We start from the raw sequence: 24,444 nt of genomic DNA on the forward strand, positions 1-24,444 counted from the left end.
CAATGTTATTATAGACCTTCATTTGAAAAAAATTTACATTGACCTTTACATTGGAAAACCTGAGAGGAAGAAATAAATATCTTTGATCTCTTCATAGATTCCTTTTATTATCTAGGACATGCAATAGCATCTAGTTTTTGTTTGTTATTGTTATTGTTGTTATTGTTATTGTTGCTGCTGTTGTTGTTTTCCAGTGCTGAGGATTAACCCAGTGTCTTGTACATGCCAGGCAAGTGCTCTACCACTAAACCACATCCCCAGCCTCATACTTCATGGTTAAACAACTCACAGAGTAGTGAGTTTCTCATCTTTTAGCCCACACCGTAGCTGCTTCAGCACCAAAAGAAATGCCTCCCTTAACTTGGAGCTTCCCAAAATCAAAATAAATGAGTGGCTTGAAGGATAGATGAGTCCAAAATTCAGGGAAAGAATCTGAACCAGCTTGCTTTGATGCATCTTCAAAAGACACGATATGAAAAAAGACAGAAAGTAAGTGGCATAGAGCAGAAGAAAGGAGATCATAATTTTCAAGGCAGTTATGTGGGCATTGGTCCTGGGGTCTCTGGGTCCTTTGAAATTGTGCTGCATATTCTGGAGATGTTGCCACAAGGAGAAGATTAGCAGGAGAAAAGTGATCAAAGCTACGGTAAATGGAGTTATGGAGAACATAGTCATATTGAATATGATCAGGTCTAAAAATGTTGCAAAGTCACTCATTCTGGAATTCCAAGTTGTGTTTCTTTCACTTCCATGAATCCAGTCTTCAATATATATGTTGATTTGTATCCGATTTAAAATCAAGATGATCAGGTTTCCTAGCAGTATCATTAGAGAAAAATAGGCCTTGAGAAGCTGGCTATTTTGAGCAAATAAAAGATGGTGAGTATTGTGGCAAACCAGAGATTGAAGTGATTGGCAAATATCCAGGAAGAAATAGCAATTCTTACTTCTATTTCAGGCATGAGTAAAAGTGGATGATACAGAGAACTAAACCAACTTACTAATACTTTCCAAAGCAGAAAAATTCTAGAAATTGCCAAGACAATTAGGATTTGATCAAGTAAAGAGAGTTTTCTTTTATTGACCCCCTCTATGCAGTTTATCAGTACTGTGAATCCGTTGCTCAAACTCCCAAATATGAACTGTACAATCATTATGAGGATGAGGATGTTCTGCAAGCCATTTTCCATGTTCAAACAGAAAATTTAAGGTCTAATGTCACTGATATAAAATGTCACACATATCCTTGAATGTACAGCTAAGCTCTTCCTCTTTCTCCTCCTCCTGCTTCTTCTTTAACAATTGATCCAGTACAAAGTCAAAAATATCTAAGGTTTGCTAATTAATCTGCACATGTTCCTGTGAAATCTTTATTTTTCTTCAGTTTCTCTGCTGAGCCCTAGCTAAGATATTTGTGTCCTCACCAGAGGCTACAATATGTTTCATAGATGTTTATGAAGCAAAGTAAAACTCACATTTGCTAACATGCAAATAAAGACATATTCTCTTTCACTGTTTTGTACTTTTTGCCTAGTCTCAGCTGCAGAAAATTTGGTTCCACCAGCTTGAGTTCTTAGGTACAAAGATTATAAATATCTCTTTCATCAAATATGTAATTAAATGAAGTTTTCTGTGTCTCACAGCATGGCCACAGAGGACTTAAAAAACATACAAAGAGAAGTTGATGTTATTTCAAGAATCCTCAGTTTCCTGTAGAGCTGAGACCCCATCTGGTTAATGTCAGGAATGTAGAGAAGCCCATTCACCAGGCCTGAGTCTTCCTCATTCCCTGCTTCTTCGAAATTCAGTAGTACTCACCCCTGTGCCGAGGTGCCAAGATTCAGATATTATCCACTTTTCCTTTCATGTTTCTTTTTGAAACATAAAAGGGAACAAAAATTAATTTAAAAAAAAAGCAACAATTGCCAAAAAGCACAGAACTATGATATATCATCAATTTCAAAACCAAGATCAAAGCAAAGAAAGAGTTACTCATTACCAAGAGTTGTATTTCCTCAGCCTGCCTGAGGAAAGAAAGTGAATCAGCAAAATTCTGAAATGAAGGGACTCAAGAAAGATGATCTACTTTGATATTTAAGTAAATAAAATACTTTTTATCTTGGCTATAATATAATAAATAGCTATTTCGCTCGATAAAGAAAAAAGTTATTTTACTTAATAAATATATAACTTGTGAATTACGTACGTCTGTATTTTATTAATCACACAAACTTTGCTGGGTGGATCTACAGAACAGTCAGATATTCTACATTATAAAAAATCAATGAAATAACAACATTCCCAAAGGCTTTTCTCTCACAGACAGGAAGACTCTCTTATTTGCTTTTAAAATTAAAAAAAAAAAAGTATAAGGAATTTCTTCAAGCTTGTGTCAAGAGTGCAAATGGAAACACATACGTATGTGTTCTTCAACATTTCTTTGCCGTCAGGATTTAGTTGCGTGTCTTGCAAATAGCATAGAGTTAGTGAAAAAGGAACTATGACTGTAAAATTATAAGAAATGCATTTTTGTAGGGTCCCCTTTTCCCCCTTGAAGTCATAAATCGTCATATGAACTTTTTAGTCAATAAAAATTGTGGAAATGTTGTGTTGCAGTTATCTTCTTACCTTGACACTCAAACGAGGGTTAAGAAAGAGCATGTGTCGGCCTGAATCCCTGTGCAACCACTGTGTGTACTGGACACATAATAGAAACTAAAAGCAGAGACAAACACACACTTTTCCTCTGTGAAGTCCCCGAGATTTGAGGGACTTCTTAGTGAAGCCTGGTTTATGGGATAGGCCTTTTGAAGTAAAGTTATGCTGAAACCAAATATCTAACATACACCATCAGTTTCTTATCAATTTATTCTCAATGAGCAAAAAGATATGTATTGGTTGCTGGCAAGCAAATTAAGAATTGGCAAAACATTTGGTAAGTGGCTACCTATGATTACAAGGAAAGTCAATCACATATCTGAGGATTTTCTCATTCCTGGGAGAGATTATAATTGAATATTGTGGTGCAGTTGACTACATTATTTTTTTTAAATTGAGCTAGGAAAATATCTGTGAGTATGAACAAAAATTGCCATGTTTCTCGAGAAACTTTGAATCTTCCAGTGTTGGAAGATGTAATTGCTTCTCAGAACCAAACAGTATTTGAGTTTTGAAGTCTAGTTGAAGCTCAGCCCTCAGGCTAAGCTCATCTCAAGGATATGGCTGTCCAGAGCCATGTTAAAATTTCTGAATGGAGTATATTTACAGACACAGGTCCAATTGATAGCTATTGCACCCAATAAATCCTTTCAGTTTACCCAAGGCAGGCAGGATAAATATGTGGTTTTCCTGGTAAAGCCTCATGTATTCAATGTATCTGCCGTTAAGTACAGAAATAAAGGCACACAGTGCAAGAGCAAAGAAATTCAGCAAAGATAGGAGGGTGTTTGAAAAGAACTATGATTGTCTCTGGCACATGAAAGTGAACAAAACCAAATAGATTACACAGTGCATTCTTGTACTTGTGGAAAAATAGATAACACAGTGCATTCTCGTACTGGCGGAGACTAGTTGTCTGTGTTGAATTAAAATGGAGAGCAGGTCTGAAGAGTCCCTGAGCAGACTCAGCCAGGGAGGCCTCAGGAGTGACCTCCACTGTGTTTGATTCTCAAACATAAATGAAACTTCACTTGAGCTATTTCCTGTAAATGCCTACGTTAAAGAAAAACTGAACTTAAGCTCAGCTAACCAGAAGCAGCCAACAAGCTTGGCTTTCCAGCAGGATAGACCACAGGAGGCAACTGTCTAACTCTTACCAGATATTTTCCTTCCTATTCTCCCACCTGTCTTACTTAAGTCCCCTCTTGTGTTCCTTCAGGGGAGCTCCTGAACCACTTCTGGTTTTCAGCTTCCCAATTTATGAAGCTTTCTTTGCTCAAATAAATTTATAAAATGTTATTGTGCCTCTCAGTTTACCTTTTCAAAAAACAGTCGAGCTGAAACCCTATTCCAGAGACATAAAGTACTATAAAGACCAACTGGAGACCACAAGAGATGGAGAATCTCTTAAAGATTATACTTTATTTCTAAAGATCTATCTCAATGTATGTGAGATTTATTCTTCTTCCCTCTTGGGACATCTTCAACTGTCTCTGGTCCAAAGGGAGCAAATGATGTTTAGTATTTATTGTTTCAGCATTTCTCTGTTATTATTTCATCAAAACACTATTTTTAAAAAATCAACTTTATTGTAGAATAAGGCCAGACCAGTCTTTGTGAAGTCATAACTATCATTTTTCAAATGACTCAGCCAGCAATTTCCATTATAGCAATGTTTTATTTCCTTTATAAGAGATAGGGGTGATAATTTTCCGTATTCAAAATGAATGAAGTGTAGTGTTCTCAGATGCAAATAAGGGCAGATTTCCTTTCACTGTTTTCTCTTTCTGGATCATGCTAAAATGCAGTTTATGAACACATTAAAAGTCATCAGGTAGAAAACTAACAGAAAATTGAAGAATGGAACTGGCAAAAAATTCTGGATTTAGAGATGGCAAGCTATCAGTTCTATCACCATCAGCTACATTATTTATTAGATTTAGATTAAATTTATTTTTTAACTACCATAGAGGGTCTGTATTTAACTAAAGGAAATTATTTATTTTGATAAGCCAAAAGATGAAAGTAAAAATTATGAACATTTATCTATTGTTATTTATTTCAATTATTCCACCTAAACAAAACTTGAAGACATATTGTGCACCCACAAATATGCTATAAAACTGTAATTCCTTATCAACAAATCATAAACTTTAGCCATTCAAGTTGCTTTATGGACAGGGGAAATTTTATGTGCTCAAAGAAGTTTGAAAACACCACATAATAACATCACTCTTCTCCTGAATGTTAACAAAATACCTGAGCTTATCACAGAGGTTTTGCAGTACAGAACGTTGTTTCACTTTCTTAACCTCCTTTGGAAAGAATCATCTCCATGAAACATTCATTTACATCATGCTGACATAGTAATCCTTACTCAGTACTGCTTTTCAACCTCCTCTTAACATTTGTATGGAATGGCAAATGCCCATGTGTTATTTACTTATGTTGAAATATTCTTTTTAAAAAATGTTTTGGTTGCTTCACAATATTTTATGCAATAAACTTTATAATGAAATCTTCATTTGTGGAATGAAGCTCCAAAAGTGGGTCAAGTCCTAGGGTCCAAATCAACATAAATATTTAATCTGTTAAAATTGACAAACATTTTGTTCAAATATGAGGATAAATTTCATATGTGCAATAATCAGGTTTTTTATTATTTCAGAAATTGTGTTTGTAGATACAAACACATATATGTATATATGTATTTTAATAGTATATCCAAGACATAGTGCATTGGTTAATATAATATCTCATAATATATATATTAAAAAAAGAAAGGCACTTCAGGAAACCAGTAATGAAATATCATTGTCATTGTTTATAAGTAATGAAATATCATTGTCATTGTGCCTTTCTTTTTTAATAAAATGATAATGGTATTAAATATTCTAGTAGCATATACATTGCAAATATTTTTGCAAAGTCTAGTATTTACCTTTTATTATATTTATTGCCTTAGATATTCAGAAGCTACTATAATTATATTGTTAAATACATCGATTTTTAATGGACTCTGCCTTTAATATCAAAACTTAAAAAATTTCAAGATGATCAACCTATTTATGACATTTCCTCTGTCTTTAATTATGTATGTACTTCTTACATTGGATATTTGATCCACTTACTATTGGTTTTGGAGAAAGACGTGTACTGCAGATTTGTTTAATTCCAATTACAATATCAGTGTCAATGATAGTATGATTGCATATTTTTTCTTCACTTGCTTAAGGCAGCATATTAATACATTTGTACAAAAGCAAGAAAATTTTTCTGAACTTTTCTTTCCTATTCCACTGATGTGGCCTCACACATTCTTTTATGATGGCATGTTATGCTGTTGCCTAAAGAGGAGTTTTACTAGCCAGGAGATGTGAGAGTTTAGACATAGTTATCAGATGATTTTTTTGGACAGTTGGCTTAGGATGGACCAATCACATTATTTTTGTTGGCAAACATTCTTTCAGTAACCCTTTTCTTTATGGCTTGTTCTTCCCTAAATTGAAGATATAAAAGTATTATTTTTATTTTCTTATAAGATTTGTAAAGAATTGTTTGCACACATAATAATACACTTATGCATTTTTATTATGTTGTAAGTTAGAAATATATTTTAGTCCCTATAGTAAATGCCAGTCTCAATATCATTACTTGAATAGTCTTTTCCCCCACTCATTTCCAGTGCCTGCTCTATCACATAGGAGAGTTCTTAGAGGTAAAAGCCTGGCCTCATGTCTTTATTTTGATACCCTGAACTATTTGTTACATAGATGAATTTCATTTCCATTTCCTTCTATTTCTGTGCTCAAACTGTCATTATTTTAATTATTCAAATAAATAATTAATAAATCTTGACATGTTCTAGGACATCCACTAGCATCTTCACTTTTTTCAAGAATTGTCTATTTTTGAATCTTTAATTTTTCATATGTAATTAAAAATTATGCTGTCAAATTTGATAAGCAATACCTTTGAGATTCTGGTTATGATTACATTAAATATGTGAACTAGTTTGGGCATAATCTATATTTTAAGAAATTAATCAGTGCAAAGCTGTTTAGATCTTTTAAGTCCTTCACTAAAATTGTATACTTATATAATATAATATCTCATAATGCTTTTATGAGACTCCATGATTTATGGTTCTTGTTACCAATGTGAGAGCAATTATATTTAAATTACTCATTTTAATGGACTAATACTGGCAAATAACACTACTTTGGATTTATATACATTGATATTATATTCCATAAATCTGTCTGATTTTTTATTTTAAGTTTTCTTATTGATTCCTTTGAACTATATAGGTAGACATTTCTGCCATCAGTATATAAAACAAAGATTTATTTCCACCCAAATTTTTATTTAACAGTAATATTTTTTGGTCACAGTGCATTGGTTAAGTTCTCCAGTGACATAGTCATCAAGCAAGTATCTTTGTCTAAATTTTAACTAAATGAAAATATTTATATGTTACACTATTAACTGTAATACTTCCATATTTATTTATCAGGTACCTTCTGAAGTTATTGAAATCTACTTCTGTATAACTTGATTTAGGTATTTATCTTGATTAGAAGTTGAACCAGGTAAATTTTGCAGCATCTAAAGAAATTATTTAAATTAAAATTACCCATTTTGTAGACTTTTTTCTATTTTCTAGTTTTAAATGAATCTTTTCATTTATAGTTTCATTTATAATTTTTAAGCCTTTTGCACCTACACTTATGATACTTTATAAATTTGCTCTCCTGTACTGTTTTTGCTTATGGTGAGTATAATTTCTCCTCTTAAAAAAAGCAGGTGTAGAACTTGTAGGTTCACTACAGTAGTATGGGAAGATAAGGATAAGGACTTATTTTTAAACTTAGTAAATCTTTTTCATGTATCCCCATGAGTTTGATTTCTTGAATATATGTATTTTAATAGTATATCCAAGACCTTTGAAAATATTGATCTATTAGTGTTTTCTACTATTACTATAAATTTGATGGCCTATGCTTCTTTAAAATATGGCTGAGTTTTTCATTTTTGTAATAAAAATATTCATAACATTGATTGCATAAAATTGTATTCTCTGATATTTTCAAATTTTTTCCTGCCTCCTTTATATCTTGATTAGTATTATCTGACTTTGAGTTAATTGATCTTTAAAAGATTTTGAATATGCTACCAGTCTATAGTATTTGAGCTTTGGATTTAAGTTTTGCTTTCATTTTTGTTGATATCCAAAAGCATAATTAGTGTTGCTTCAGTCTGATTAGGTCTAAGTTTCTAGCTTTTCCATTTTCTGTGTGACATAGGGAAGTTAACCTTTCTTTGCCTCAGATTCTTCACTAACCAAAGAAAGTATGATTAAATATAACAACTTGTGCACAGAACCTAGGACAGTACAAAATAAGCACAAAGAAAACATAAGTTCCTTCTTAGCTCCCATACTCTTCCTTTGGCTTTGACTGTTGCTCATTTTCTTCTTTCTCAAGTTGAATACATGAAGCATATTTTCTTTCTTTTTTGTGGGGAAAGCATTGAAAAATTATTTTTCAACAGATAGGCATGTGCAACATATTTTCTAGTACATGTAATAATTGATATGGATTTTTAGCTTTAAATTATTTTCTCAAGTTTTATTATGAAGAGCTTTTTTGGTGTTGAATTCTGAATGTTTGTCTTTTAATTAGAAACTATTAGACAGTGGTTTGATAACAAACATTTTTAAATTGATTTAATGTTGTATTATTTTATATTGTGTATAAGAGCTGCTCTATAAAAACTGTTGACACATTTTTATTTCCTAGAGTGTGCATTGTCTGGATATTGTAAATGTTTCTTATAGATGTGAAATGCTTGTGTACAGATTTCTGTCAACTACAGATTTCTACCTGAGAGTATTATATTGATTTTGCTAATTTTCTTCATATCTTCCATATCATTAATTCTGCTTGATATGACACATCTCTTAAGCTCCTACTATTTGTGGAATCATTAGTTTCTTTTTGTGATAGCCTTTGTTTTACTTTATCTAGTCAGGTAAAGCATTATTGGGTGTGCTCAAATTCATAATTATATCTTTTCCTTGAACTACTGCTCTATAATAACTCTCTATATTCAAATTAGCTTCTCTGATATTTTTGTTTAAGTAGCATATTAGTTGTAATTCAGCTAAATACAGCAAATATAAACAAATAAACAATTAAATGCTAGCAAATTAACCATGTGGAAGAACATCTATCATGTAATTGAAACATACCTAAATAAATATGTTTGGCACAAATCTGTGCAAAAGAAGAGTACAGGATAATAGACATTGGGAAGCAAGTAACAGACAATGTGATCATTAGTATGTGGTACGTTTCTATCCATTTATTTTTTATCATTGTGGTTATCTGCTTCAGTTATGCCTTTCGTTCAGTAGAATACTGTTATTTTTGTTTTCTTACATATTCTGCATCTTTTTATTATAGAGGAGTAAATTTATTTAAATTCACGGTGATTTCTGATAACATTTGGATTTGTTTCTATAATGATGTAAAAGTTTTCCTAGTTATCACTTATTTTCCTTTTGTCCTCTTCTCTTACTTTGGGATTGAATTGATGGAATTCCTTTTGTTCCTTTCTCCATCTATTCTAAGTTTTTTTTTATTTCTGTATTTCATTCCACTCTAAAAACTAGTTACTTAAAACAACAGTTTTTTTATTTTTTTCTCATTCTTCTGCTAATTGCTTGGGCCTGATTAGGCAGTTCTTAATTGTGGGTTTTCATGTAGTTGTTGTCAGATAATGGCTGGCACCTGAGTTCTTAGAAGGTTCAAAGGGCTGGACATCTGAAAGTGCTCAATGGAACGTCTGGCAGTTGATCAAGTTGTCAGTGAGGAGCTCAACAGAACCTATCAATCAGAGTGCCTTCAGTGGCCTTTCCCTGGGACTTGTGCTTCTCCCAGTGTGGTGGCTGGGTCCCAGGAGTGAGTGTACCAAAGACAGGAAATGAATGCTTGCTGGTGTCCTTAAGTGGGCCTGGAAACTGTCAGAGTGCCCCTTATGCCATCTTCTGTTGATCAAAGTAAATATAACACCTTCCCAGACTCAAAGAGAAGGGAAGTAAACTCCCTTTATGATAGAAGTATCAAAGAAAGTGTGGCCATTTTTAACTCACCATACAATCTCTAATGTTCAGAATTACACTTTAGTAATCAGACCTGTTGAAATACTGTTTAAAAGAGCAAAATTTTCATGTCTTCCTTCTCTTTTCTTCCAGTCATAATTTATTTCTTCATATCATTTGTAATTGATAATTCCTACATAATTTTAAATATTCTACTAACATAATAGATTCTACAATGTTCCAATATTTATAAAGCTTGTTCCTGTAGAACTACATGTCAAGTAAAATAAGTCTGGAGAAAAATATTTAACAAAAAGTATTGAAAATTATAGAAGATCATGAATAGACCACATTTGTATCAATGGTTCAAAGACATTTTTCCTTGACAAATGAAAGATGAAAACCAACGGTTGGAATAATATACAGTAAATATTCTTAAAATTATAAATATACTTATGTCAAAATTAAAACAAAACAAGAAGCATATGCTTTCCTAATATAATTTATTTAAAGCAGCAAAGAAAATAAAATACAATTATGCAGTGTACTTTTATCAATCCAATTATCAGAACCCTAGAAAATAATCAAAATATAGAAATAAGTATAAATCAACCCACTTAAATTCTTTAAATACTTATATTATATAAATATCTGAACAGAAAACTTAAATTTGCTAACAATTTTGAAAATAGAAATTATAAACAGTGAAAATTGATGATTTGACATAATAATCAGAGAAAATTTTAGAAATTGAGTGATTTCATAATGTAACAAGGAGCACTAAAAGTAAATTAAGTAAGCAATAATTCAAATACTTATAAAGGAGATGAAATATAGCTAAGAGAGAAGAAATGAGAATTAATAAAAAAATTTAAAAGTAATATTTAATAGATGAAATGAATATTCATAAAATCACCACTAGCAGCACTAATTTCTTGAAAATGCAATAAAAATAAAGGAAATATTAAAACTATTGAGACAACAAGGAAGCCATCTTTGGTGAGATAAGTAAAGACTAAGGAAAGTTTAAAAAATGAGACATTTCATTCTACATTCTGAAAATTAAACTTGTAAAGAAAAAATAGTTTCTACAGATACAAAATGTAAAATGACTCACAATGCAAAAAGTAACATGAAAAATACATTAAACATGCTAAAATACTTGATAACTAAATATTACATGAATTTCAACTGAGTTGGTTCCTCCTCCAAATTGCTGGGTATGAGTAGTACCATGAGAGATTTTTCTCAAGGACTAGGCAGTACTTTAGTACAATATTTAGATAAAACATTGAAGAAAAATATCCCAAGTTTTTTAATAAAAAGAAGTAATCTTGCTATGACTGCTCTGATACAGGTAATAACCAATAAGTGTCAATTTTAAAACTAAATAAAATATTTTCAAACAAATTGAAGCAATATATAAGATGATGGCCAAGAGGACTGCATGAATTCCAAGAAGGCAAAGGAATGTTCATTAGTTGTTTTAATAAGTCAGAAGAGGAAAAAGTATAGATCATTACTAAGGACACCAATGTTGTCTTTGATAATATTTAATGTATACTTTTTAAATGATTGTTGAAGCTGGAGGTATAGCTCAGTGGAGAGTTCTTGCTTAGCATACACAAGGTTCTGTGTTCAATCCCCAGACCTGCAAAAAATAATAAATAAAAATAATTCTTGTAAAATAGGTATGAGAACTTTCTGATCATGATAAAAATTATGTACCTTAAAATAACTGATATATATATATATATATATATCACATCACACTGGAAAATTTTCCAATACAAAAAGAACAAGATAAGAAACTTACCAATGTCATGAACACTTAATGCAAAGTGGATGTTCTTATTTAGTCTTAGACAAATAAGCACGTGGAAAAGATACAGGTACTCAAATGGAAGAAGTAAAATTATCACTGCATGAAGACATGTTTTTCTATCCAGAAAAGAAGAATCAAAATGAAAAACAAAAGAAAGAAAAACATCATAACATAAAAAATTAATACAGTAGCTGATTATTAATTCAATTTTTTAAAATCTTTGTGGTCATACAATAAGCAGCTAACAAATACTATAAGAAAATAACCATTCATAAAGTATCCAAAAGACACATTCTTCCATTTGATTTTCCATGCTATTGTGATAACAAACATTTGATTTTTTTTAATTGTCATTTATTTCTTCATCCTGTTATAAGACTGGCTTTTTTCTTGGTGATGTGTTCCCGGGGTGACATAGTCTGTCCTACAGGATTCTAGAGTTTTGGCTGCTGGAAATGCTTGAAATTGTGTACTATAAATACAAATTTGGCTAGAGATCTATAATATATAGGCTTCGTGTTTGAGAGGACTAAGCTTACACTTCCAGTCCTGGTACATGTACTTCATACAATCATTCACTCAATTATTTTTTTCTTTTTGTTTTTGATATTGTTTATTAGCACAGTAACAAATGCAGACATAAGAAGTCTGCAACATATAGCCAATCCACTGAGTGACTCCTATTCCACACCTTAACAGCTTAAGGTATTTCACTACAGTTTTTCACAAGTCCTGATTTAAACCTTTAAAGTAGATTTGCATGTAAAATAAAATACACTAACTACAGATTTCCTACATGGTATCATATATATATATATATATATATATATATATATATATATATTGACTGTCTAAAAACTGTTAAATAGCAATGTTACCTTTCAAGAAGGAAAAAAACATTCCAAGCTTTTTTAAAACAAAAAGTATGTAGTCTTAGGACTTTTACTTAAATGGCCATATGTGTAACTTGTACAAAATTAAGCTGTTTTAAAATTAGACTGTAAGCAATTGAACCCAATCTAAATGCACATTCTTTTTTGTACTACATTTCAGCTAATATTGCAGAACTACTGCAGTTTTAAAAGTTGACATTAACAACTTTGTCTACTGTAGCAAGATACCTTAAGTTACAACAAAATCTTAGAAAATAAGAATGAATAATATATGCTATAAAAACATCCTACTCTTTTCCAGGGTCCCTCTCAGACCCCTTCAAAATCATAAACAGCTCTCTTCTGTGATAGACAAATTATGTAAAAATTGTGAAAACCCAATTTATGTAGCATATCTCTTGGTCCACTGTCTGGTCATTCTGTCATGTTCTGCCCTGTTGGTCATATACTGAGTGGCAATACTTCCCACTAAAAGGGTGGCAAGATTACAGTCTGTAAGAAGTGAGCAGATAGAAAGGAGAACTTTAGAAATGGTTAGTGCTAGACTCCAGTTATCTTTCAGTATGTCCAAGCAAATAACTCCTTGACAATTAATATTACAGTGATAGATTTATTGTTCCAAATGTAAACTTTGGAGGCTTGAGGGGATATTCTGGTAAAGCCAGACACAAAGAGAGAGGATGTTTGCAGGGTGTGGTGGGTGATTCACTATGTCAGATGATGATTCAAGGGCTGGCACCAGCTCCTCCTCACCTTTGTCCTCCAACCAGCTATCCGAGAAAGAAACAAACACCCCCAAGCAGAAGGAGAGTAAAGTCAGCATGAGCAAAAACTTCAAGCTCCTCTCTACCAGCGTCAAGAAGATTCAGAAAGAACTGGTAGACATCACTTTAAACTTTCCACCTAACTGCAGCGCTCCTCCCAAAGGCGATAACATCTATGAAAGGAGATCAACCATTGAGGGCCTGGATCTGTGTACGAAGGTAGTGTATTTTTCCTCTATATCACTTTTACACAAGAATATCCCTTCAAGCCTCAATTATTAATTGACCAAATATTTATTGAGCTACTCTGTGTACCAGGATCTTTGTACATCATCAGGCTACAAATAATGAACAAGACTAACAAGGTTGCCATTCTTATGGATCATGCATTCTACTCTAGAGACAGAGAATAATAGACAGCATTTCACTGAATTCAAAATTTAATAACATTCACCCCTGAGCAAGATTCTCACTTGAACTTAAATGTAAATAAACTTCGAGATACTTGGATTAAGTTTATTCTTCTTTCTACTATAGAATTAATAATTTAAGAGTCACATGTATCTGACATGCCTGTTTTTCTCATAAATTTTCCTCTTTAGTTTTTTTTCTTAATGATCATTCTGTTTTCCATCCACCAGTGACTCAGGATGCATGATCCAATAAAAAATACATTTTAAAAATAACCCCCCCAAAATAAAAAGAACCATACATATGTAAAGTAAGATTTCAAATTCAACAATCATTGCAAGCTTCTTGCAAGGTTGGAGATTTATGCACTGAAATCTAAATTGTTGAGATATATATATATATATATATATATATATATATNATATATATATATATATATATATATATATATATATATATATATATATAATCATTATATATATATATTATAATGGGAAATATTGATGAATTTCCAAGGAAGTTTTCAGTTTCATGATAATGTATAAATATTATTGAGTGAAAAGATAACAAAATAAAAAGAGAGAAATGTAAGAAAGTTGCTTTTTTGATTCAGAAAAATATCTAAAAATATTTGTAAATAAAAACTGATATGCATAAAAATTATAACCTTCATATTTCAGTAAATGTATGTTTGCTGTGTATATTTTTGACTTTTTTATTATAATGTTCCAAACAGGTAAAAACTTGAACACTATTTATATTATTTGTTGCTGGCAAACTCTTATTAGGTAATGTGTTTAAATTTTTCATTTGTCTTAATATAGTAAGTATATATACACACATAACATTTAAAGCACAGATAAGTGTCTATTTCAAAGAGATATTTGAAAAATGGTGTCATACATTACAGAAGAACTTCAAAGAAGGATGAAATATCATAAAAGAATTTCTTAACATTTTTCTTGTAAGTTATTTAAGATGCTCACCAGAATGATCTCTGAATGCCAGGGCTTCCCAGCTTTCAAGTGCATCTCAACTTCCAGAGCAACAAAATAGAAGCCTTTCTTAGCTTACCATTTCCCAAAATCAAGATAAACGAGTGGACTGCAGGATAAACACATCCTATGATCTGAGTAAGAAAAAGTATCAGTTTGTTCTGTATCTCCACAGAATATAAAGTTGCCATAATGACAGTGAGGAAATATATAGCAAATAGTAAGAGGAATGATACCACAGATTTTATGGCTCTTATGTGAGCCTTGACCCTAGGATCCCTAAATCCTGTTGCATTGAGCTTCATATTCTTGAGATGCTTCCTTAGAGAGAATATTAACAGGAAAAAAAAAACTCAAGGATGCCAAAAATGGTATGAAGCCTCCTATAATAAATATAATTATTTTTGAAAAGTCTTCAAAATCACTCCTTTTGGAAATCAAAGTCATATTTATTTCACATGGATACATTTCATTTTTCTTCCATCTTATCACAGCAAGAGTAAAAGGCAAAAAGACTAATGTTCCCAGCAACATCATAAGAACAACCATTTCAACTCTGTGCTTTAGGTGAAGAAAAACAGGATTTGGAAAATTGGCTATCTTGAGAAAGTAAAACAGGCTGAGGCTTGTTGTGAGCCATGTGCTATAATGGTTGGCCAAGATCCCAGCAATACCAATAAGTATACATTTGTTTGAACTCAAAAATGAAGATGGATAAAATGCCCTTGGTAAACGATGCATTATTAATGCCCAAATCAGCCAAATTCTGGAGATCGCTAAAGCAGTGAGGATTTGATCGGCTAAGCAGATCTTTCGTATCTTGACCCAGTCAATGAAGTTCACCAGTATTATGAATCCATTTCCTAAAATCCCAGTAATGAATTCTGTACTTATTATAATGGTGAAGATGATATGCAAGGCACTTATCATGTCTTCAAAGAAAGAGGGCAATATGTAATTGCAAGATTGATGATTTCTTGATTTATCACATGTAAATGGTATGTGTATTTCTTTCCTGGATGTCTTCTTTTAAAAAAAATTATTACAAGCTCAATATCAAAGTAGGAAGCACTAACGTGTACTAATGGATGGATATGTAGCTTTCTTCATTAAAATATCATTTTCCTCCAGACAGTTGCATTCTGATCCAGACACTGTGGGCTCTCAACATAAACTGAAATTTCTCATACTTGACTGTAAAAGAAAAAAAACTGAACTCTCATTTGCTAGCATGCAAATTGACATATTACCTTTCAGTATTATGCAATGTATGCTGTGCATCTGTACAATTTGCTCATGATTTGAGTTGTTATAAATAGCATTTCAAAACTCAATGCATTGGTAGATGGAGTTTGGTAAGCATTAAAATCATTTCCACTGAGAAGCTATGAAAGAATGCTGAAGGGATATTTCCATAATTGATGCAAAACTTTTTCTCTCCAAAGCATTCAAGTTCCCTGAGTGAACCCAAAGAAGGCCTAACTCCACAATCTGGGTGCTGATACTTTCCTTTTATTTATAGTTTGTGCACTTGCAAACAATCCACAAATAAACATGTACATTGGAGAACCACCTTGTGGATTATTGTTCAAAAATGACAGGTTTCTTTTAGGCAGTAGGAAAATGAGGCTCAGAAAAAATATCTGGATGAAAAATCCTTTGCTTTTCTCTCAAATAATTCAGATTTTCTGCCCTCATTAGTGTTTATTAACTTCTTCTGATATTAAAAAATCATATTAGATATTAAAATATTTCAAAACATGATTATTCTTGATGTTATTTAATACTTAAGTGAAAATATTCAGAAAACATGGAATCATTTACAGAGTTTGTGTGAGGTGATGGAACCCTATATTTATCCCACAAAATGTCTTAGCAAAAGCCAATATGATATTGAGAGTGAGAAGAAGTTCATTGGCTGGACATGTCTTGTCCTCATGTGGACCTGTCTACCACTCAGTCAGACCCATCCACACCTGTAGTCATCAAAGTCCTTTGGATTTTACTCAGCTTCCCTTAATAATCCCCAGAAACATCCACCCTGTTAAATTAGACTCCAATGTAAGTATTTATAGGTTTCCTAAACAACATTTTGGAACAAAATCACAATACATTTTTATTTCTTCAGGAACATTTTAAGGCAGGAAATTAAAATTAACAAAGTCCTATAAAATTGTTAATATTAACCACCAATTTGAAAGGATCAAGATTGAGGAACCAACAAGCAAAAACAGAGAATTTTAAGGAAAGCTCTCAAGGGTATAAGGCCCAACACACCAGCCAGGCAGAGGAAGGGTGGGCATCATAGCCTTGGCACCTTCTAGGATAGGAAGATGAATTTGAGGACACTACCAGTTCTTAGAGGAGTGCAAAAAAGATGGCATCATCTAGTGGGCTCTGAAACTGACCTTGCACTGAGCTTCAGATGACGAACCAGGACCTGCATTTTAAGAGACTGAATTCATCGCATAAGAGTTCTGTGTTCTTACTCTCCTATCCCTCCACCACACACACACACACACACAACACACACACCATTAGCTTTCTGCATTCAAACAATGGCCCTTAAAGAAAGGGAAAGCAGTCTCACCGAAGGCATATAAGGCAACAAGGAGAATTCCCACACAATATATCCTATAACATTTCTGAACTAAAAACAAAAATGAATGAGAATTGCAAATAAAGATATTGGATTCTTCTAAAATTGCAAAGAGGTTTCTAAATGCATGTTTGTGTGCAATGTTCTTCTGAGCTGTTTTTGACATCTATACTAAACCCATGCATTGCTTAGTGATGGTATATGTTCTGAGAAATGAATTGCCAGACAATTTCATCATTGTGCAAATACCAAAGAGTGTACTTACAAACAACTACTACATACCCAGGCTATATGGTATATACAGCCTATTGCTCCTAGGCTATAAACCTGTACAACATGTTGCTATACTGAGTAACGTAAATGATTCTAACACAAAGGTATTTATATACCCCAACATATTTAAACATAGAAAAGTACAGTAAAAATAAAGTATAAAATATTTGCTAAAAAGGTATACTTGTATAGCGCACTTACCACAATCAGCGCTTACAGGATGGAAGTTTCTCTAGGTGCAGTGAGTCACTGGGGTGTGAACCTGAAGACTTAGGACATTGCTATACATGACTTTATAAACACTGTGCACTTAGGCTAAATTACATTTTCAAAAAGTATTTTTCTTTCCTCAATAATAAAACAAATTTAGCTTACTGTAACTTCTTTCTTTTGTAAACTTTTTAAGTCTTTTTTTTGGCTTTTAAAAAAAATGTCTCTTTACTCAAAACTGTATCACAGTGCCCTTGATTATCTGACAGATAAAAGGGATTTGAATTTCCTCTATTAGAACATTAACAGTGGACATATGGTGTGCTTTGTCTTTTCTCTCATCTATATCTTCACAGTATACCATTTTGAGACCAACACAGTCAAGCATCTACCGCACTCTAGTCCACATGAACAGAGGATTTCTGATTTTGTCCAGGGTGTAGTGTACCACCTTGCATATTCACTACATGAAATAAACATAATATACAAATATTGCTGCTGTAAAAAGTATATATTTCCCTCTTCCCCTTACAAAAGAATCTGTGGAAAAGTATTAAATCCCCTTAACCTTCATAAACATACAAAGCTGTTCACACCTTTCAGTCTGTAACAGTCCATTTGAAACACAGTTTGGAAATCACTGCAAATTGGCTATGTCATTGCATTTTCTGTCCAATGTTGCCATCTAGAGTAGAAATGTGAAACTGAATATTTTTGAGCTACTAAAGCCTTTTACAACTAAATCACAAAGGCTGCTTGGTGATGAAACAGCCACTTATCCATAAGCTTTCTCCAAAAACTAGATGGAATGGAAGGAACTCTTCACAGGAAGGTGTCCACAGTGCTGAGGTGACAATATGGCTGCTCATAGATACTGGCTATTGGAATGTAAGTACTTTTTCACGGCTGGTAATTTCCATACTGTCCCTGGTCATATCTATAAGGCCTCTGCTGGGATGGCTGGGATGCTCCAAGTTGTGTTGGTCTATATCCCCCATACTGCTGACCTTGTCTTTGTGGATAGTTAGGATACTAGAGACCTGGACCACCCTGTGAAGGACCATAGCCCTGCTGCTGTCCTGGGTAGCCCTGCTGCCCTGGGTACTGCTACTGCTGGGGTGGATATCCTTGTTGTGGAGGGAGTCCCTGGTAAGCATCCTGTTGTTGGCCATATTGTGAGTTTCCCTGTTGAGGTGGTCTATAGGGAGGAATCTGTCTCTGACCCATCATATGATTGCCTTGGTTAACTTGACCCATCATTCCCATGGGTGGCTGCTGTCCTTGGTAATGATGCCCATCTCCTTGTGGCATATTGTATTGCTGAGAAGGGGGCTACTGATGCATCATTGGACCTTGGTTTGGTTGCATATTCATATTTGGTCGTGGGCCATAGTTTCCCATTGGCTGCCCTTGACTCATTGTCATCTGATTCTGTACTGGCATGCTCTGTGATGATGGCACAGAATGGTTGTAACCTCCCATGGATCCATGGCTACTTGAAGGCATATTCATGGAACTGTTTGTCATATTGAGTTGATTGGGTTAAGGTCCCTGCATAGGCATATGGTTAGGCCCAGGCAACTGGCTGTTCACCCGGTTCTTCATGTGTGGTGCAGGAGGACCCCCACCTACCATTCCATCTGAAGGCATGTTGTGAGAGCGTGGAGGTGGGGGAGGGCTGCTCTGATTCATCACTCCAGGACCCATAGGCATATTCTGAGTGGGTGGTGCTGGTAAAAGAGACTGCATATTTTGATTAGAATCTGCTATTGTAGCAAGGTATACCACATTTGTATGCAACATCTGCTGATACTGAGAACTCTCTGAAGTCTTTCCTTTATTCTGATAGTCCATTATACACTGAATAAGATAGTTATTTTCATCCAACAACTTCTGGATCGTGGCAGGTGTGATCTCCCCCTTGCCTTGATGACACGGACTGCGAACGCCACAGACATGTTGCTGCCATGACCACAATTGGCAAGTCCCCTAAACTTTTTAAGTTTTAACTACTTGAATCTTTTGTAATAACCTTAAATTAGAACACATACACACTGTAGAGTTGTACAAAATTATTTCATTTCTTTATACACTTATTCTACAATTTTTTATTTTATTTTTTTTTACTTTGTAAACATTTTTGTTAAAACCCAGACATTAGCAAAAACACATTAGTATACGTTTGTTTATACCAGCATCATCACACACATGTGAGTAGTACATGGCACTGTGACATTATGACAGCTAAAACAACCCAAGATGATGGGAATTTTTCAGGTCCATCATAATCTTAAAGGACCACAAGCATATATATCTTCTGTTATTGATGAAATGTCATTATATAGCACTCGACTGTATTGGAAATATAATTGACATACACTAAGTTGTACGTATTTAAAATACATAATTTGATGAGTATCACATTTTTATGTGTCAGTGAAACCATAACTTTAATCTAAGTAAAAAATATGTATATACCCTGAAAAATGTCCTTTATTGTCCCTACATAACTCCTCCATTCTATACCTCTCCATTCTTCATTATATTCTCAATTCTCAATCAACTACTGATATGCTTTGTTTCTACAGATTAGTTTCCATATTCAAGAATATTATGTAATTGAAATCATACATCATATATTCTTTCTTGTATGGCTTCTTTCACTTAGCATAATTACTGAAAAGATTCATCTATGTTGCTGTATATTAATATATACATTCTTTTTTTATATTGAATAGTACCCCACTACATGGAAAACACCATATTTTTTATCCAGTAACTTATTGATGGATATGTAGATTGGCAGGGATATAAAATGGCACAACTATTTTGTAACAGATGCATAATTTCTTAGAAAGCATGCCTGCAATACCAGCAACTCAGGAGGCTGAAGTGGAAGGGTTGCAAATTCAAGGCCAGCCACAGGAATTTAGTGAGACACTATCTCAAAAAATAAAAAGGTCAGGGAATATCAGTGGGTAAGCACTTCTAGGTTAATCCACCATACCAAAAACAAATAAACAAAAAGTTAAACACATCTTGCATATGATCTAAACATTATGTACCTTGATTTTCCAAAATAAATTAAAATCTACTCCCAGGCAAAAACATAGAATGCACATTCACAGTAGCTTTAATTTTAATATCACTGAATTTTAATGGAAAGAAAAAATCATAAAAATTTTGGCCATAAGGAAGTATTGTATGATAAAATGACTACTAAATAATCGATAAAAGTGAAGTTCATTTAGCTTTAAATGATTTTTCTTTAAAAATAAAAAAATGAATAAACAAACTTAAAATGAGCCAAAGAAGTTTGCTTAGGAACTTTCCCTTTTGAAATTTAAAACTCAGATACAATATTTGAAAAAAAAAAGATTTTAAAACATCCAGATTTCAAGACACTAGGCAATGAAGACAGTAAGATCTTCTTCATTTTTTAATTGGCACATTAAAATCATACAAAATAGTGAGATTTGCTGTTACATATTCATACAAGCACACAATATAACAATATAATTTGGTCAATATTGTTCTCCAGTATTTCCCCTCTGTCACTTATCTGCCCTCGCCCTCATCTCTTTTCTTAATTTTATTAGATCTCTTTACTTTTCATAGGATCTCTGCTCCACCTTTCTATCCCTTTACCTCTCTAGCCACCACATATGAGAGAAAACACATGACTTTTAACTCCATGAGTTTGTCTTATTTTTCTTAATATAATGTTCTCAAGTTCCATCTACTTTTCTGCAAATGACATAATTTCATTCTTCTCTATGACTGAAATAAATCTCCATTTTGTATGTATACCACATTTTCTTTTTCAATTCATACATTGACACACACCTGGCATAGTCCCATAGTTTGGTTGTTGTCAGTTGTGCTTCTATAAACATGGGTATGCATGTATCATTGTAGTATGTTGACTTTAATTCTTTAGGATAAATACTGAGGAGTAGTAGCTGGGTCATATGGGGTTTCCATTCTTCATCTTTAAAGAACTTCCAGACTGATTTCCATAATGGTTGTACTAATTTACAATCCAACCAACAGTGTAAATGTATTCATTTTCCCCTACATTATCTCTAGCATTTATTTTTATTTGTATTTTGGATGGTTGCTATTCTAATTGGAGTGAGATAAAATCTCTGTGTAGTTTTAGTTTGCATTTTTCTAATTGCTAAAGATTTCTAAGATTTTTTCATGTGTGCTGGCCATTTGTATTTTTTCTTTTGAGAAGTGTCTGTTTAGTTCATTTTCCCACTTATTAATTGGGTTATTTGGGGGGTTTTGGTGGTGAATTCATTGAATCTTTTACATATTCTGAATATTAATCATCTGTTAGAAGAGTAGTTAGCAAAGATTTCCTCACATATTCTAGATTCTCTTTTCACATCCTTAATTGTTGGGGAGGCTCATTTATAAGGAAAACACAAGTGCAGAAGTCTTGTAATTTGATGTCATTCCACTTATTTTTTTAATATTTTTTAGTTGTCAATGGACTTTTATTTTATTCATTTACATGCGGTTCTGAGAATCGAACCCAGTGTTTCACACATGCTAGGAAAGCGTTCTACCGCTGAGCTACAACCCCAGCCAATGTCATTCTACTTATTAATCTTGGAATTATTCTCTGCGCTTGAGAAGTTCTATTTAAAAAGTTTTTACCTGTGCCTATTTGTTGGAGTATGAACCCTAGATTTTCTTCTAGAGATGCCTAGTTTCTGATCTAATTGTTAGGCTTTCGATTCATGTTGAGTTTACTTTTATGCAGGGTGAGATATAAAGATTTAGTCTTATTCTTCTATATACTGACAACCAATTTTCCCAGCACTGTTTGTTAAATAGTCTGGTTTTTTCCTACATATGTTTTTGGCACCTTTGTCAAGTATCAGATGACTCTAGATCTGTGGGGTTTCTATCTCATTACAAGTTATTGGTTATTCTTCTTCTATCTCATTACAAGTTATTGGTTATTTAAGTTTTCTACATCTTCTTAACTCAATTTTGGCAGTTAATTTGTGTCTAGACCTGAGTCCATTTCTTCTAGGTTTTCCAATTGTTTAGAGTATAACTTTTTTAAATAGTCCCTAATGACACTCTGGATTTCCGTAAAGTCTGTGTTGATTTCTCCTTCTCCATCTATAATTTTATTAATTTGGGTCTACTCTGTTTATTTTGGTTAATATGGCTAAGGGTTTATCTACTTTGTTTATTTTTTCAAAGGCCAACTTTCTGTTTCATTGATCCTTTGTATTGTTTGTTTATTCTCTATTTCATTGATCTTGGCACTGATCTTAATTATTTCCTTTCCTTAAATTTTTGAACAGGTTTGTTCTTGTTTTTCTAAGACTTTAAGATGCATCAGTTGGTAGTTTATTGGGAATCTTTCTGGTTTTCTTCTCTAGGCAATCACAGCTATGAATTTTTCTCTTACAACTGCCTTCACAGTGTCTTAGAAGGACACTGTGTTATTATTCTCATATTATTCAACAAATTTTAAATTTCTCCCTGATATATTCTATTACCCATTCATCATTCAAAAGTGTATTGCTCAATCTCCATGTGTTAATACAGTTTTGTAGTGCTTTTTTGTATTAATTTCTAATTTCATTCCTTTATGATCAGATAAATTTCAAGGAATTTTATCGATCTTTTTTATTTGCTAAAAGTTGGGGGTTTTTTAGATATGAGATATTTCTCAAAAGCTCATATGTGAAATAATGCAAAAAAAATTTAGAGGTTAAATAATTGAGTTATGAGAGCTTTAATATAATCAGTGCATTGATTTGCAAATAGGGATTAAGTGGGTAGCAAGCATAGGTAGATGGGGTGTGGCTGGAGGAGTGGGTCCCTGTGGTGTGCCTTTGGAGCTTATATTTTGTCTGTGGTGAAGGGAGCCACCCTCCTTCCTGGTGCCATGTCTCCAGCTACTTTTCTCTGTCACACACTTCTTCCATAATGTTCTTCCTCACTTCAAGCCCTGAAGAATAGAGTCGGCCATCTATGGACTGAGACCTCTGAACTCGTGAAACCCCAAATAAACTTTTCTTCTAAAACTGTTCTTCTTGTGGCTTTTTGTCACAGCAGTAAAAATATTGACTAAAACAGTAGCCTAAAATATGGTCTATTTGGGCTGGGGTTGTGGCTCAGCAGTAGAGTGCTCTCCTCGCACGTGCGAGACCGTGGGTTAGATCCTCAGCACCACATAAAAATAAATGAATAAAATAAAAGTATTGTGTCCAACTACAACTAAAAAATAAATACTTTTAAAAAATATGGTCTATTTTGCAGAAGTTTTCATGAGCAGCTGAGAAGTAAGTGAATTTGAGTATTGGATGAAATATTCTATATATGTATGTTAAGTCCACTTGATTTATATTTTTTAGGTCTGATGAGTATTTACTGAGTTTATGTCTGGATAACCCATTTATTGGTGAGAAGAGGTATGCTAAAATCACTCATTATTAAAGATTATTTGAGTCTTTAAGTCAAGTAGTATCTTATTATATACTTAGGTGCACCAAGGTTTGGAACGTAAATATTTACGATCATTATACTTCTTATTGGATTTTTCCCTTTACCAGTATGAAGTTAAAGTCAGATTTAAAGATAGATAGTTAGTGTAGCTAAATAAATCAGGCCTGATGGAGAAAGTGATGTCTGATTTGAGTTTGGGAAATTGGAAACAGCCCCTGGGAGAATAAAAAT

General features: G+C 33.0%; 1 protein-coding gene and 1 pseudogene across 1 annotated transcript; both read right to left on the reverse strand.

The window, feature by feature from the left end:
* Positions 1-304: 304 nt before the first annotated feature.
* LOC107152788 (taste receptor type 2 member 13-like) lies at positions 305-1,190 on the reverse strand. Its single transcript, XM_015498290.1, is given in 3 exon segments — positions 305-331; positions 334-833; positions 836-1,190. Coding segments are annotated over 3 exon segments (882 nt in total).
* Positions 1,191-18,546: 17,356 nt separating this feature from the next.
* LOC107152789 lies at positions 18,547-19,691 on the reverse strand (annotated as a pseudogene).
* Positions 19,692-24,444: the final 4,753 nt, after the last annotated feature.

This window comes from Marmota marmota, unplaced genomic scaffold, assembly GCF_001458135.2.
Source record: "Marmota marmota marmota unplaced genomic scaffold, marMar, whole genome shotgun sequence".
Taxonomy (NCBI): Eukaryota; Metazoa; Chordata; class Mammalia; order Rodentia; family Sciuridae; genus Marmota; species Marmota marmota.